Source organism: Cotesia glomerata, linkage group LG2 (assembly GCF_020080835.1).
Source record: "Cotesia glomerata isolate CgM1 linkage group LG2, MPM_Cglom_v2.3, whole genome shotgun sequence".
NCBI lineage: Eukaryota > Metazoa > Arthropoda > Insecta > Hymenoptera > Braconidae > Cotesia > Cotesia glomerata.
The window spans coordinates 11,982,654-12,000,072 of record NC_058159.1 but is presented as its reverse complement, the minus strand read 5'-3'; the positions used below and the strand labels follow the sequence as shown (position 1 = coordinate 12,000,072).

General features: G+C 37.1%; 1 protein-coding gene across 1 annotated transcript in view; it reads right to left on the bottom strand.

Annotated features, from left to right (window-relative positions):
* LOC123258725 (Down syndrome cell adhesion molecule-like protein Dscam2) overlaps positions 1–17,419 on the bottom strand; it is a gene marked incomplete in the record, with an annotated part of 496,366 nt that overhangs the window by 69,525 nt on the left and 409,422 nt on the right. The window contains 3 exon segments of the mRNA XM_044718910.1: positions 716–894; positions 1,349–1,781; positions 5,774–5,922. Coding sequence (XP_044574845.1) covers positions 716–894; positions 1,349–1,781; positions 5,774–5,922 — 761 coding nt within the window.

The window sequence follows — 17,419 nt, the reverse complement described above, 5'->3', positions numbered from 1 at the left end:
GATAATCTAAACATTTTTGTTTTCAACTTACTGAATTCATGACGTTAATATGGCATTGCTATGACGTTCTTATGACCAATAGAAGATTAATTCATGGAAATTCTAAGATTTTATAAAATTTAGAAAAAATTCATCAATTTCTGTGCAATCTCATCATAAATCTTAATAAAACTTGAGAATAACGTATAAACTTAATCTTTTCCAACTTTTAAATTCATGTAGATTTAAACAAGCGTGTTTAATATCGATCGTGGTGCAGACAAGTGAGCAGCATTCAAGACTTCGAACTCAATGGACCCGAGTTCAAGCCCAGCACACGCCAAGATTTTTCCCCTTCAAATATTCTTCTTCAGCATGTAATCAGTCTCGAAATTATTATTTGAACCCAAAACCACATAATTAAATGCTATTTTTTTTTCAAAAAATATTCTTCCGCGTAATTAATTTTGACATCAGTTGTATATCATAAGGACGTCATAATTACGTCATATAAACGTCATAAATGTCATACAAGCGTCACACTTACATCATGGGTACGTCATACGTATTACGTAAGAATCTTACGTCAGGAAGTAGGAAATTATGAGTCATATATGACTTACATCTTACGTAAATCATGACGTAGCATGACGTCATTCTGACGTCAGTTTGACATAATTGTGTTCACTGGGTAGAGATTAAAATTAAATAAATTAATGAAATAATAAGTTTCTACCATCTTCTAATGTTTGCGTTGGTAATGGTTCAGATAATGGTCCTGAACCGACTTGATTATAGGCTTGAACGACAACAGTATATCTTGTATATGGCTTTAAAGCTGTTAAGTGGAGCTCTCCTGTTCCATCTCCACCGTCACCAAATACGGACGTAAAATTGTACGATGGGTTACCTCCACTACGATAAAAGTATTGGATTTTATACAATATGATATAATTAACTTAAATGACGTTTAAATCTTATTTTACACACTTCTAATATCAAACGTATATGCTGATAGAAACAAATTTTCATATTTATGCAAAAATTTGAGTTTCAAATAAAAAATGAAATACTTTACATTTTTTAAACATGGATTTATACTCATGAATACATAATTAAAGAATTTTACTGATCAGAATAAATAAATAGCTCTATTTTGATTTTAAGTTTATGATTTATTATATTACAGTAAAACCTCGTTAACACGAACCCTTATAACACGAATTTCGCTTTAGCACGAATAAAAGTTTTGGTCCCTTGAAAATAAAATGGGCTTGTGTTAACGGATAACACGAATTTCGTTATAACGAGAACAAATTCTCTAGTCCCGTCGAATTCGTGTTAACGAGGTTTTACTGTATTCTATTACCTTGATTCTCTAAACCCAATATTAAAACCTTGAATTTCGCCATGGCGCAATTCTGGTAATGGTGCTGACCACGATACAATAATTTCGGTAGAAGATATAGGTCTAGCGGCGATATTAATAGGTGGTCCTGCAGGTCTTTGGGGTTCAGTTTTGACGATGAGCTCTGTTGATGGAGCAGATTGACCAGCAGGTCCTTCGGCAATAATTCGTATGAAGTATTTTGTAGCTGGCTTTAGATCATCTATTAACGTAGCATACGGCAAAGGAGGTCCTACTAGTTCTTGCTGTTGCCACATACCTCCCTCTCCTTCTTTATACTGAAGGATATATTTGGAAACTTCACTAGTATCCTGAGCTTTGTGTTGCCACTTAACATTGATACTTCTTGGAGCAATCATTGCAGTTTCTAATCCATGAGGTGGATGGGGAGGTTCTATGTAATGGAAAAGACGCGTGACAAATTTTTATCAGACTTAATAAATGAAAAAATAGTATCAAAACTACAATAAATAACCGAAAAACACGAAATGGCTATTTGCACTCAAAATGATTCTAATGATGCATTATTTTACATTATCTTCATAATATTTGTGAAACAAAGAACATAACGAACTAACTATTTGACAAAAAATTTGTGAGTAATTCAATTAAGATAGAGATACTAATACAAAAACGATAGTCGGATAAGATAAAGATTAATGTTCCCAGTTCGATTGGACTAATTTTTCTCTCAAAGTTTCCTAGTACTGTTAAACTAGTTTAACTTTAAAGATATTCTGTAAAGGTGATTGGAGTATCTGAATTATCAATGTTATGATTTCATTTGAATAGGAAATCTTCTGTCATTTTGGTTGCTGAATAGCACCGTTTTTTATATATTTTTCGAATAAAGATTTGCTCACCAATAGCCCAAGTCGAACAGGTATGACCATTTACACCCTTAAATAATTTTTTTCATCTTATCTGATCTGGAATTGAAATATATTATAATTGTATCAGACTAGATAATGCTACACTTCTGCGTATTACCCCGGATTATAGATCTAATATGTAGAAAATGAAGAGAAATATCAAAGTTTTTGTGTGTTGGTTCAGCTCTAATATACTAGCTCATACTGAAATCACGCCTGTTGAAAAGACAATCACAAGTTCCAACACATTTATTTCTCTACCTCTTGCATTGGCCCTAGATGAAAATCATAACGTAAACATTCACCTTAGGAGTATAGGAGTATCGTTATGAGTTCTAATAACCCTCTGTGTCTTTCCTACAAGTTTATTTTTTAACTTTATTTTTTAACAATGTGTGGCCAAAGATTCAATTATTTCTTTAACTTCCCACTAAGAAAATTGAAAATTTTCAAAAATCGGGAAGTTATTGTTTTTCGAAAATCGATTTCGTGTGTGTGTGTGTGTGTGTGTGTATGTGTGTGTGTATAACCTTTTTATAACTTTTAAACGGCTTGACCGATTCACACACAAACACACACATACGGACATCATCGCAAAAGCACTATTACAAGTTTAATAAAACATAAAGCTCTTCGAGCTCAAAAACATAATTTTCGTGTAGTTTTGAGCTCTCGAAGCTCAAGTCTGATAAAAGTTGAATAAAATACTATTTTTTGAGTTTTCAAACCGCAATAACTTTTAAATGAATGATCCGATTTTCACGCGGTTGGCAGCATTCGACACAGTTTTTTAAATTCTATGATATATTGATAAACACAAATTGATCAGACCAGAAATTTCAGTGTAGTTTCGAAAAAACACTTTTTTTAACTTCCTGCTAAAAAAATTTAAAATTTTCAAAAATTGGGAAGTTATTGTTTTCACCCCGTTTTTCGAAAATCGAGTTTTCATCAGATCTCGACGTTTTGAGGTCCTAGGAAGCTTTCCTGACTATTTCCGCGGTGATGTCAATGTGTCTGTATGTATGTATGTATGTATGTGTGTGTGTATGTGAGTGTGTGTGTGTGTGTGTGTGTGTGTGTGTGTGTGTGTGTGTGTGTGTGTGTGTGTAAACCTCTTACAACTTTTGAACGGCTTGACCGATTTGATCGTGGTTGGTGTCATTCGAAAGGTCTCCACCAAACTTAGATTTTCTGTAAGTTGGAACCGATTCGGACCAGTAGATTTCGAGAAATCGAAAAAAAGTAAAAAAAAAAGTTGTTTTTTTTTCTTTTTTTTTTAAACTTCTCCGAATTGGCTGAACCGATCAACCTCAAAAACTAATCAGCTCTTAACCTCAAAAACCTGCATCAATTGCCACCAAAAGCGTCAGAATCGGTTGATGCGTTCGTGAGATATCGTTGTCGAAAAAAATCGAAAAAAGTGTTTTTTTTTTGTAATAACTCCGTAATTTTTCATCAGATCAATTTTTTTGTTCAAAATTATTTATAGAGCTCAAAAAACTACATCGATTGTTACTAACCGCGTGCAAATCGCTTAACTCATTCAAAAGTTATAGCAGTTCAAAAATTAAAAAAATCGTGTTTTATCGAACTTTGATAAGATTTTTGAGTCCGAAGAGCTTAAAAGCATAGGAAAGCTATCTCTTTGAGCTCAGAGAGCTCAAAATAACACATAAAATGTATTTTTGAGCTCGAAGAGCTCAAAAACATCATAAATGAAATTTTAAGCACTTAGGTACGAAATGAGCGGGAAGTTGCAGGGATGGCCTTCAGGGTCAACCGTTTTCCTAATTTTTTGTATTTCTTTCATCAACGATAACTCACGAACCAATTAACCGATTTTGACCGGCTTGGTGGCGATCAACGTAGTTTTTTGATGTTAAGAGCTGAGTAGTTTTCGAAATTGATCGGTTAAGCCGTTTAAAAGTTATTCCAAAAAATCCATATTTGAAAAAATTTTTTTTTGTAGTTTTTCTGAAATTTCTCAAAATCTACTGGTCCGAATCGTTCCAAAGTATACTCAAAATATAAGTTTAGTCAAACCCTTTTGAATGACACCAACTGCGATCGAATTGAGAAAGCCGTTTAAAAGTAATGAGAGGGTTACATACATCCACACACACGCACACACACATACATACATACATACATACATACATACAGGCACCATCGCGGGAATAGTCAGAGCCTTTGGCGCGTAACCAAACGATCCGGGTTCGAGTCCCGGTCTGGGCTGTCTGAATTATTTTTTAGGTTACCGAAAAATTCCTACTGCGTAAGGTCCCTCCTCCCCCCTTTATCCTTTATTTCTCCAGTTCCCAAATTTGTCTTTAATGACAAATTTAGCTATAAATTATGGCTCTTTACCGTAAGATGGACGGTGGTGTTTATTACTCGGTAGGTCTTATTAGGTGACTGAATGATAGTTACGGACAATGTCTCGGATAGCTTAACTGGTAGAGCCTTTGGCGCGTAACCAAACGATCCGGATTCGAGTCCCGGTCTGGGTTGTCTGAATTATTTTTTCGGTTACCGAAAAAAAAAATTCCTACTGAGTAAGGTCCCTCCTCCCCCCTTTTTCCTTTATTTTCCCCAGTTCTCAAATTTGTTTTTAATGAGAAATTTAGTTATAAATTATGCGCGGGAAGCTTCCTAGGACCTCAAAACGTCGAGATCCGATGAAAACTCGACTTTTGCAAAACGGGATAAAACCAATAACTTCCCGATTTTTGAAAATCTTCGATTTTCTTAGCGAGAAGTTAAAAAAAAATTAATTTTCATAAAAAATTTCTATCTAAAAATAAATGTGACCGAGAACCGAGAATCCGCAGAAACTGTTTCCAATTATCAATTACTTTTTTTTAATCTTTTAAAATTTCCGCCTTGTTCAATTATTATGTTTTATTAGTTGGTTCAATAAATTAATTTTTTTTTTAATTTTGGATTCTTTGTCCACGGATTTTGTATCCGGCGGATTTTTTTTCGTAAGGATATTTCGTCCGAGGATATTTTGTCTGTGGATATAGAGTCGTAGAACCATTTTTGAGCTTAACTCGACTAGTTAATAGATATTACGACAAAATTAAGAGTAAATTCCGACATGAGGATCAATGCAAAAGATTGATTTTTATAAAATCTACCTATAAAATGACGTCGAATGTTTGAAAGGTCAAAATCTATATATTTGATTTTTAAGTGATTTTTTTTCAGACCACTTTTTAATGAGCCCTTTAAATACATGCACATTATCCCAGATCATATTAAGCAGATTAACAAAAAAAAACGTTTTTTTTTTTTTTTTTTTAATTAATTGTTATTTATTACTAATAGCAAAATTAGTCCAATCGAATTGACATTTTTTCCCTCTATTGTCCGGCATCGCCTTCCATTGTAAAAAAAAATAAAAATTATAGAACCTATTCATTTGAAAAACGATAATGTAAATGACAATAAAACACTATGTAAGTAATTTCAGGATATTGGATAATTAGTTTTACTATGTTTAATGAACCTTGAACTAGAAGTTGAACTAATTGTTGATCTCTTCCATATAAATTACTTGCTTGACAAAAATATGCTCCGCTATCCGACGCCTCTACTGAAGAGATTTGTAATTGTCCTTCAACACCGTCAGTTGTCACTTCCATTTTTGTAGAAACCCTTTAAAATAGTAGCATTAGTAGTTATATACTTTACATATTCAAAAAATATGGAACCATCGTACAGAGATAACATAAATTAACGTAAAATCCGTAAATAATCAATTTGCGATTTGCCAGTTCTAAAACATTTTTTACACAACTAGGAATTCAAATTGCGCGCATACGCGCGCGTTTTAATCCTAACCAATCAGAAATCAGTAACCATTCTTTCGAGATATTCGATACTAAACTAACTTCAGTTCAATCATCAATTTAATTTTTAGACAATAAATGTAGTTTAGTATTAAATATAACGTTTCTATCAAAAATATCTATGTAGATTCGAAAAGTAAACTATAGAAATTCGCATCTTGAGAAAAAATTTTTCTATATAATCATATATAATTGTGTCCGAACAAAAACAGTTTCAATGTAAAAAATTGCGCCAAGTTCACGTTCATAAGACTATTAAGAAAAAAAATTTTTTTTCTCTTTACAAAAAGATATAAAATAAAAAAATCCAAGTAACCGATATGACATTATATGATTTTCGGAAATTAAAAAACATTTTGTTGTAAATTTAAAAATTAAAGAAATAATTTTGGAACGTATTTAGTGTGTGTCGTTGCAAAATATTTTACTTTTTATGAAATTCATAAAATCTATCTACTAGGACTTGACAAAATTTGACATAAACAATGACGCACACCAAGTACGTTCCAAAATTATTTCTTTAAATTTTAAATTTACAACAAAATTTTTTTTAATTTCCGAAAATTATATAATATATCGGTTACTTGGATTTTTTATATTTTATATCTTTTTGTAAACCCGGGAAAAAATGATCAGACCTGACCATGCCTGTTTATGCATGATCAGGCCTGAAATTAGACATGATCATGCCTGTCCATGCCTGTTCATGCCTGAAGCGTCAAATACGCTCAGGCCTGAACAGGCCTGTTTATGTCTGATCAGACCTGTTCACGCCTGTTCATGTCTGGAGGGTTAAATACGCTCAGATCTGATCAGGTCAATTCATGCCTGATCAGGCATGGTCATTTTTCATGCCTGATCAGGCCTGAAGACTCATGCCTGTTCATGTCTGATCATTTTTTCCCGGGAAGAAAAAAAAATTGTTGTTCTTAATAGTCTTATGAACGTGGACTTGGCGCAATTTTTTACAGCGAAACTGTTTTTGTTCGGATTTGAGTATTTTTTGTAATTATAATAAAAGTTGACAATTGGTACCAACTTAAATCTCGCGTTGGCTGCATTTCTCATAGCAAACTATCCCCTTGAAGCTACAGTTTATGCAGAAATAATCCCAGCGCACCCTGGCGGGTGTAGGTGCAAGCTGTGAAATATCTTTTTTTAACTGTAGTTTCCCATCTATAGAAGGATAACCATGCATTCTCGAATTATTTTGTCTGTGGCATGTCACTTTTTCCATAAGAAAAAAGTCAGGATCTAAAAATCTGGGTCGCTACAGTTTGTGCTAGTGAATTTAATTAATTTTAAATAGAATTCATTATTTTCAATGACCATTATTGCTTAATATTGATAATATTGATAATATAACATATAACGTATTATTATAGAATATTATTGAAGAAAAAAAAGGTCTGTAGAATGGGAAACGTGAACCTCCCGGGGAAGAACGTCGACGGGCCCCACGGGAGTCCAATCAGCTCTCAAAATCCGTCGAAACCCACGACATCGCAGTCAAAATCGCAACAGTAATTGTTAATTTGTGTAAAACAAGCGTTCCCGCTATTTTGGCTAAAGGAAACGACATTAAAAATTCTATAACCGTAATGTTAGATACTGGTTCAGAAGTAAATTTAATTAAAATCGGTGCACTACGTAAACCGCAATTAATCGATAAAAATTCGAAGTTAGCACTATTGGGAATTAATAAAAACCCAGTTCATACATTGGGAAAGGCTTATGTTGAACTATTCGATTATGAAATTGAATTTGATGTCGTAGGAGACGATTTTCCTACGACACACCCTCTTCTGGGTGCGAAGTTCTTTAACGAATGGGGTGCAAAACTTCTGTTCGATCGGAAAAAATTTGCGTTTTACGACGTAGAAACACCTTCTTCGAAACGGAAATTGAGAAACTACCCCCAAATTCCGTTTCCGTAATAACAATTAAAACTACTTCTGATTCTTACGATCACGGTTATGTACCACGAATTTATTGTGAAGCCGAAGTAGAACTTGGAGGCACTTTTGAGGCCAGAGATGAAGAAAATACTCTTCTAAGGGCTTACAATAACAGATCATGAGGTCCTTATCCCCAAACCGGTTGTCGAGTTGAGATCTTCATTATGGCTGGATGAAAGCGATTACTTCTCCGAATTAGAGTCAACAAAAGTAACTGATGATTTCTCTCGCGAATCTTTTGTTTCAGCAAACAATTGCTCAAATTCTGTCGCGTTAAACGACAAGACTAATCGGCAGCCTAAGGATACTTTGTCCCACGCCGAAAATTTTCCAGAAAACGTAGAATCTAGTGTATTCACGATATCTGAAGATCTAAAAACCCCGGAAAGAGCACAATAAGTAATTGACTCCGTGCATCTTTTCGATGATTTATCAAATTTTGAGTGCGAAGAAATTAAAAACATGCTTTACAAAAATCAGGACTTATTTTATTTACCGGGAGAAGGTTTGGGCTCGACAAACGAGATTTTACATCGAATAATTACCACGGATGATAATCTGGTATTTAAAAAACAATATCGCTTTCCTCCTATCCATAAAGAGGAGATTTCGAAACAAGTCCGGGAATTGGAGGAAAAGGGCATCATAAGATCATCAGAGTCAAAATATTGTTCCCCTATTTGGATAGTTAAAAAGAGGGAAGACTCGCTGGGTAACAAAAGGCGGCGTATGGTGATCGATTTTCGCGATTTGAACGAAAAAACATTTACTGTTGTTTTCCTAACCCCAAACATCATAGAAATTATAAATCAAACCGGTAACGCAACCTATTTCTCGACCTTTGATTTGGCCAATGGGTTCCATCAGATAAAAATCTATCCTGACGACATTCACAAAACTACCTTTTCTACCCCTGATCAACATTATGAATTCGTAAGAATGCCGTTTGGGCTGAAAAATGCCCCCCCCCCCCGACATTCCAAAAACTAACGAATAAAGTATTGATGGGTATGATTAGCAAAGGTGTCTTCGTTTATATGGATGATATAGTGATATATTCTAACACTTTCGAAGAACATGTTGCTGAAATGAATGAATTATTTTTACGTCTTCGTAAAGCCGGGCTACAATTGCAACCCGACAAATGTAATTTATTTCGCGAAGAAATTAACTACTTAGGACACATTATCTCGGCTGAAGGCGCTCGCCCTGATCCAAAAAAGACCGACGCCGTCGAGAAATTCCCAATACCGAACTCCGTAAAGAAAATTCGAGAATTTTTGGGTCTCACCGGTTACTATAGACGCTTTATTGATAATTACGCAAAAATCAGTAAGCCGTTGATATCTTTGTTGCAAAAAGATGCCGAGTTTGTATGGGGCGTGAGCCAAACTGAAGCATTCGAAGCTCTAAAAAACAAACTGGTTAATTCACCGATTCTCCAATTTCCTGACTTTTCTCGCGAGTTTATTATCACGACGGACGCGTGTGACTACGGTATCGGAGCATGCTTGAGCCAAGGAGAAATTAATAAAGATAAACCAGTATCGTATGCCTCGCGATTATTGAACTCCGCGGAACGTAACTACTCGACGATTGAAAAGGAAATGCTTGCCATAGTCTACGCAGTAAATGAATTTCGCCCGTACATTTATGGCAGTCAGTTCACCTTAGTGACAGACCACCGACCTCTCACGTGGGTAAATTCGATGACCACCGAATTCTCGTATTGTGAGATGGCGGCTGAGCATGGAGGATTATACATATAAAGTAGTTTATAAACTGGGCCGAGTTAACTCAAATGTAGATTCTCTTTCACGTAACCCGGTAGACGATCCCGAACACCTCGTATAAATCGCGCCGATTCGCAAAAATGATCCAGATAGAATCGTGTCAATACCCGATGAAACAAGCGAGGAAGAGGAACCGAGCCCAAACAGAAAACGCGTCCGAAAGTGATATAACCTGCGACGCCGGAAAACACGAGCCCTTAACGATACACCGGAATCCAGTAATCCGGAAACGGAACCGGAAATGAGGAAAAAGAAATCTCCCCCGGTACGTTTCGTCTTGAAACCACATCAGTGACCAGTCCCACCACCGAATCCACCGCGGCCACTACCGCCGGCCATCCGAGACCCAAATTTACCCGGACCGTCATCCGCTCCTCAAGCACCGATCATATCCGACGAGGAGAGCATGGAAACAGCTGACGAGGAGACTCACTCGGGCGATGAATCCGCAATCGCGGCCGAAACCTCCAATCCACATGGACGTCGACGAAAGCAGTGCCGGAAGCGTGAAAGAGGAACCACAACTTCGTACCAACGGGAAAGATTCCTCCGGGGACGATCGTCATTCCGAGGACGGAGAGGCTGGTGATGAGGGTGTAACAGGGAAAATCGAACTTCCCGGGGTCATTATCGACCCCGATAATTGACGCACGGTAGGTAAGGGTTTTCCCTTACTTTTCGATTTTTGACAAGAGTTTCGACTTGTCACCGGGCGTGCTAATCAAGAGTCCCCACTACTGTTCCCGGAAAATGAAGCGGGGCGTAACAATAGGAAAATTCGAGAGCCTGAGCTGAGGGTTATAAAAGAGCGAGCACGAAAAAGATCGAGGCTTTTTCCCTTCTGGAAGCCAGTGGCCTTTTGCCTTTTGTGAATCAGTGACCTTGTTGAGATTAGATAAGTCAAGAGAGTGCAGTTTTGAACGCCGACGATAGAAAGCAACTACTGAGGAGTTTATTACGGTATTTGGAATTAGACAAGCCCTGACCGGAAGCTAACATAGTGGTTTGAGACGACAAGACGCCAAGCGGCGGAGCCAGCCAAGTTGGACCGGAGTATCAGTCGTCGTTGGATAAAACAATAATTGAGTCTCCAGGTATTTTCGATTAATTTAGGCCAAAATTGATTATTAATTTAATTAAGAGGCTGAAATAATTAAAATTAATTTCTCGAGCGGTCATTTTTATATTAGCAAGTTTTGTACTTTAGAAATTCATGCGCCAAGGTCATTTAGCTAGTTTTTGTTATTGGATATTTATTTTAAAAGAATGAGATTAATAGTTTATTTGTGAATTTACTGTAGAGAATTTATAAGTAATTTATTATAGGCCTGTTGGCTATGATAAATTAATTTTAGTTAAGAATTTTCGAGATATAAAGAAAAGTAAATTTGAATATGAAATGAAAATGCGTAATTAAGTCAGTGAAGGTCATTCTAGAATGTATGTAGTTAAGAGTTGTATTGAGACGCTTAGGATTCGAATAGTTGATGTTTAGAATTTTGTCTAGGAAGATTAAATTTAGTAAATCCTGTAATGAGTTCAGTAGAATTTATTAATTGAAAATATTAGTAGAAAATTTAGTAAGTGAACTAGTACAGAAATTTAGTGATTATGTAATGTAGTAAAATTTATTTGCAGTAAACAAGTGTTGACGTAAAATTTAGTAGATTATGATAGTATTGTAAAGTTTTGGAAAATTGAATTTAGGCCGGTGGATAAATGTAATTGAATTGTTTAAGTTAGAAAAGTGCTAAATCAATTATTAAATAATTGATTGAATTAAGGATAATTTATTAGATAAATTCGATAAGAAAATTTGGTGAATTTGGTAAATTTAGTTAATCTGGAGATTAAATTTATTTAAGGAAAATTGGTTAAAATTTTATTTAAGAAAATTTGAGAAATCAAGTTAACGTCCGGTGGATGATTTTATATGGAATTGAATAAGATTATATGGTATTCCGTCAAGTAGACGAGGTTGTTTATGTGAAATTAGTTCAGATAATTGAATAATTAAGAAGTTTTTATTGGGTAAAAAGTGTTGTTTGTTATTCCGTCAGTTGGACGAGGGTTTAAGAAATTAAGAATCTAGATGCGTAATGGTCTATGATTAAATTTAGAAATTAGGAATCTAGATGCGTAATGGTCTATGATTGAATTAGGAAATTAAGGATAGATGCGTAATGGTCTATGTAGAGTTAAGAAATTAAGAAGATAGATGCGTAATGATCTATAGTTGAAAGAATTTAAGGATATTTAGTTATAAGTTTTGGCAAGTGCCTGCGTAGGTGAGAGGTCCTCACAATTAAGTAATTGATAGGTTAATTTTAAGGGTAATATTATTAAGGAATTTTGTTAAAATAAAATTGTTTATATTGAATAAATAATTAAATTGTTAATAATTGTTTCTCAGTATTAATTTTTCAGCCTTTCTCAACTTCTCACGACCCGATCTTTCCTTCTCATGCTCCCCGGTTTCTGGGACACCGAGTATAAAATCCCAGTGGCGCCCTTTTCAAAGAGGAAAGGGGTGACCGATTGGACAGGGCTAACCACCCCGTTACAAGGGCTTGAACCACGTGAACGAAAACGAGGGTCAGCTTGAGGGCGAATAAGGTGGCGATGATGGGGGAGATAATCTAGCACGGCCTCCACGAGCTGGTCGGTCGAAAACAACACCGCAAGTACGCGAGATCGCACCAAACGTTCGTGAAACCCGCGATCGGTTGTCTGTGCAAGTAGATAACGTACTTATTTTTGTTAATGTTCGAGGTGAACCCTGCGATGTGGGTAGCTGCGAACTGATAGACTCATTAGATATACCAAATAATTTAAATAATTCCTACTGCCGATCAACAGGAATTCCTTATAAAAGGAATAGGCATTGCATTCTAGCAGTACCGAAAAATAGAAACATTGACCTTGTATCCGTAGATGATATCCGTGAAACACTAAATAACGTTCATAATAACGTCTTGAAATTAGGCTTAGAATCCTTTAGTTTAGCTAAGACCAAGAAAATCGACAACGTTAATTGGTTGACCATCCAACAAAACTTAATAGACGTATTTTCCGACACTCAGATTAAAATCACTATTTGTCTAAATTTGGTACGTATTCCTAATGACGAGGAAAGATTACAAATCCTCGAGGAATATCATGGTTCCGCTGTAGGTGGCCATAAAGGTATGACCAAAACCTAAAAACAAATCAGGTAGAATTTTTTTGGCCTAAACTAAAACGCGACGTCATTAATTTTATTCAAAAGTGTTTGGATTGTCAACTAAAAAAACTAGTTAGAGTCAAACAACCGATGGTGATCACGGATACTCCGGATGCAGGTTTCGACAAGATCGGTTTAGATATAATGTACCCCACGCATACTTCTGCGTCGGGCAACAAATACATCTTAACTGTACAAGATCTTTTGACTAAATTCTTGATGGCAATCGCGCTAGAGCAAGCAACGGCTGTCGAGGTGGCAAAGGCCCTGGTAAACAAGTGGTTTTGCTACTTCGGCCCGCCAAAGTCTATACTCACGGATCAAGGTACTAACTTCTTATCTAGTTTGCTGAAAAATATAGCGAAAAAGTACAAAATTAAACAGCTTCACACGTCTGCCTATTGTCCTCAAAGCAACTGCTCCGTTGAAAGGTCACACCGTGTGCTGCAAGAGTATATAAAGCAATGTATTAATGAGGAGGAAGACTAGGACGAATTTTTAGACCTAGCCTCTTTTTCGTACAACGTGAGAACACGAAGGAAGAAGGCATAGGATTCACCCAGTACCAGTTGGTTTTTAGGAAATTACCTCGTCTCCCTTCTCAAATACAAGCAGTAGAAGAAACTAACGATACGTATGTCGAAAACTTAGAACAATTATTCAGGCACATTAGGCAGACAGAAGCAGCAGCCGGCGAGAATTTACGTCGATCGAAAGAGAAAAATAAATTTTATTACGACAGAAAAATAAATCCAACAATACTTAGGCCAGGGACAAGAGTGTTCCTGTTGGTAGAACCTAGAAAGAGTAAGGGTGATCCGCAGTATACTGGTCCTTATGAGGTAGCGGGTATAGGGCAGAATGAAACCGCGGAAATTATAGTAGATGGTGTATCAAAATTTGTACACGTTAATAAATTAAGAATTTCTCGGGTATAATTTCAGATGGATTTCGGCCCTGGAATAGTTATACTGTTGATAATCCTCCCTCTCTCTGGAAGATTACTAGGATTCGATTGCGGTGAAGCATCGATGAACACGTCTATGCTGTCAATGCTCGATGTGGGAGAATGTAAGATCAAACGAACACCACCTCAGACGGAGACGGTTCAAGTTTATTTATTGCAGCCCGCCAAAATTATACACGTCCATATTATGGAGTGCAAAATTTTAGTTAATCGAAAAATCGAACATTGCGGCATGCGTTCTCACACATCGCCTGTCCTCTATGGTAGACGCGAGTATTATTTAAGCTTAGATTATACTAAATGTCGGAAGATGCATGAGACCCAATCTGTCTGGTTATTCGATCGAATTTCGTTCGACGAATTAAGTGCGAACGGAACTACTCATTGCTCAGCAATACTGGCGGGTAGTCTAAGTATGAACGGCGGCTGCGAAAAAGGAACTTTCAGTGATAATTTCGGTACGTGGTTGGGAGTAGTAGTGGACGCGATCTTCGAGATAGTGTTGAATGACTATGAAACCGTGTTGAACACAAAAACAAATAAGATACTTTTACAATCCGGAACCCGGTGCGACGCGGATAAATTAACGTGTGTTACCAGTGAAGGCACATCCGCGTTCTGGACCGAAGTGTCCGACGTTTATTCACTTACTACTGAAGACATTACGTTCGCGCTCGCGAAACGAGGAATAGTGGAAGTGTGTGGTCAATCAGTGATAAAAACCGAACACCCGAAATTATTTATTGTAGTCACAAAGAGTCCGGACTACACCCTCGCGATCGAGACTATCAAGACGGAGGATATAGATATTTTCGCGTATATTAACAGCAAGTTCATTTACGTAGAAAAACACATTCGCCAACAGCTCCAAAATTTATACCACGACGTTCTAGTTCGACGCTGTGAACTAGAGCGATCCGTGTTATCTAACGCTTTGGCATTATCAGCACTGACTCCTGACAAATTCGGCTATGCTTTAATGAAAACTCTCGGGTACTATACGAGCGTCGCCGGAGAATTAGTGCACATCACAAAGTGCATACCCGTGCCCGTTTAGGTACGGGAAGTCGATAAATGTTACCAGGAACTGCCCGTAACGTATAGTAACAAAAGTTACTACTCAACAACAAAATCTAGGATACTAGTGCAACGCGGTACTCTAATAGAGTGTAACTCGATTCTGCCAGTAGGTTATCGCATCGACGGGGTCTGGTTTCATTTAACACCTCAGGCAATCAGAGCACCTGAGCATCAACAACTGAAACCAATGTCAGCACCAACCTGGAATTATGACAACCCGGAGCACCTTGTGACGTCCGGAATCTATTCACAAAAGGATTTAGACAAACTCAAGAGTCGCATCATGTTCCCGGCAGAAAAATCAGCACTCGAACTCTATTGCTATGGGGGCAGCCGGCCGACAGATACCAGCAGGCAGCGTCAACATGATGGAATTGTTTGATGAAGAAGCTCTCGAAAAACTAACAACTAGCACCGCACATAAAATTTGGCGAAGCCTGGTTGATTTTGGTTCAGTTACAGCCGCTATTTTCTCGATTATGCTTATCCTGAAACTATTGAAATTCGTATTTGACATGATCTTTCACGGATACGCGCTATACTCTATATATGGATGCAGTGTCCTATTGGTAACTATGATATGAGATACCTTAGCAAATCTTCTACTTCATCGTCATCACCATCGCAAAAGAATTTACGACGAGGAAAGCCAACAACAACCTACTGCACCCATTCCGAGGCCGAGGTTAATTCAGAGCATATTGGACGAAGATAACAACTTTAAAACGTCCGCCTTACCGGCCGAAGCTACGTATTCCGGCTTGAACAAGCAACTAGAAGATCATCACCTGGAAGATCCAAGGAAAAGTATCCACGAGTGCGCGACCAGAGAACTTTTAATGCGTTACCGAAACCGCGAAACGCGTAGTAACGAGTAATAAACCAGACGGATCGCGGAACTCAGGCATAAAACCATTATTGTCAACTAGCCATAAGGTATTAGCTAAGTTTATAAAAGATGTAGACGTCAAACAAGTAGTTCTGCTCTTCACTAGTAAATCGCAATCAATTAATCATAATCTTTTATATTTTTTTTATATATATGAATATACTCTAAAGATAAACCGGTAGTAACCTACCACGCTTGTGTCCCCCTATGAGATACATTTAATAGTAGAACATAAGTATTAATTACAGACTAAGGCTGCAAATTTATTCTTCTCGATAAAATTACAATTATAATAACCGATAAGAATACTATCTCAATAGTGAGGTGATTAATTTATATCAGGCAGCAAAACGGTGATCAAGGAACCAGGATTTATATTAATTTTTTTTTAATTAGCCTTTTTTTTGCGGGCTATAAGCAACCGGGTTGGAAGGTGTCCCACCTAGATAGAGTAGAATGAGGATCGTTAATCACCGTTCAGCTACATCAAATATTCATTTTATTCTTGTATCAAATATTAATATCGCATGTATGCCGTATTGGCAGAAATCATTATACTTAATAATAAGTTGAAAATATTGTAAAATATTGCATCTCAGGGTCAATCACCTTAAGTTAAAGTCAAGTAGAGCCATTAATTATCTAGTTTATATAAAGCCACTAATAATCTGATTTATTTAGACACTAGGAACTCGCAGAGCTTCCTCAAAGCACTGCAAGTTTCTCGGGTTGGGAGGTATAACGTCCCAGTCAATTAGGGGTGGGAACCCCTACTTTGAGATTAAATCCTATTGGCCCAAAATTTGGGCGGAACTTTTTTTTTCTTTTTATTATTTTCTATTGGTGAATTATTTTCACCAATACCTTATTTAAATTCCAGCTAATCAAATCGTGGAGAATTCCACTGCTTCGTTGGCGGTTATCGCCAACAGAGTAACGGAAATCTCCACTGATAAGGCGGCTCCGAGAAGGCGTCGCGAACCGAGTTAGCCAAAACCTCGCGTCAGCGTGTGACTCGGACCCCGACGACTCTCTCGCGAGTAACCTGAGATACATAATGGCGTCAAAACGCTGATTGTAACATTAATGAGAGCAGAGTCAAGTCAGTACCCACCGGGACTTAACGGGCGACGGAAATCTGACTTGCCTCTTCTCTCAAATCCTTTATAATAAAAGCGAACCTATTTTATCTTAATTGACATCTCTTGAATATATAAAACCAATCCTTGAGAGCGCTTCCGCTGTTCCACCCTAGGGTGCGAGCGCAGAAAGACGATCCGACTTCCCTCCTCCGAGCTGGGTGCCTACGGGCCGTTTTCGCGGTACTGGCTGATGCCCCGAGGAAGACGCTCACGCCGAGCAGGTCGCGTAGTACAAGCTGCTCGAGCTCGTC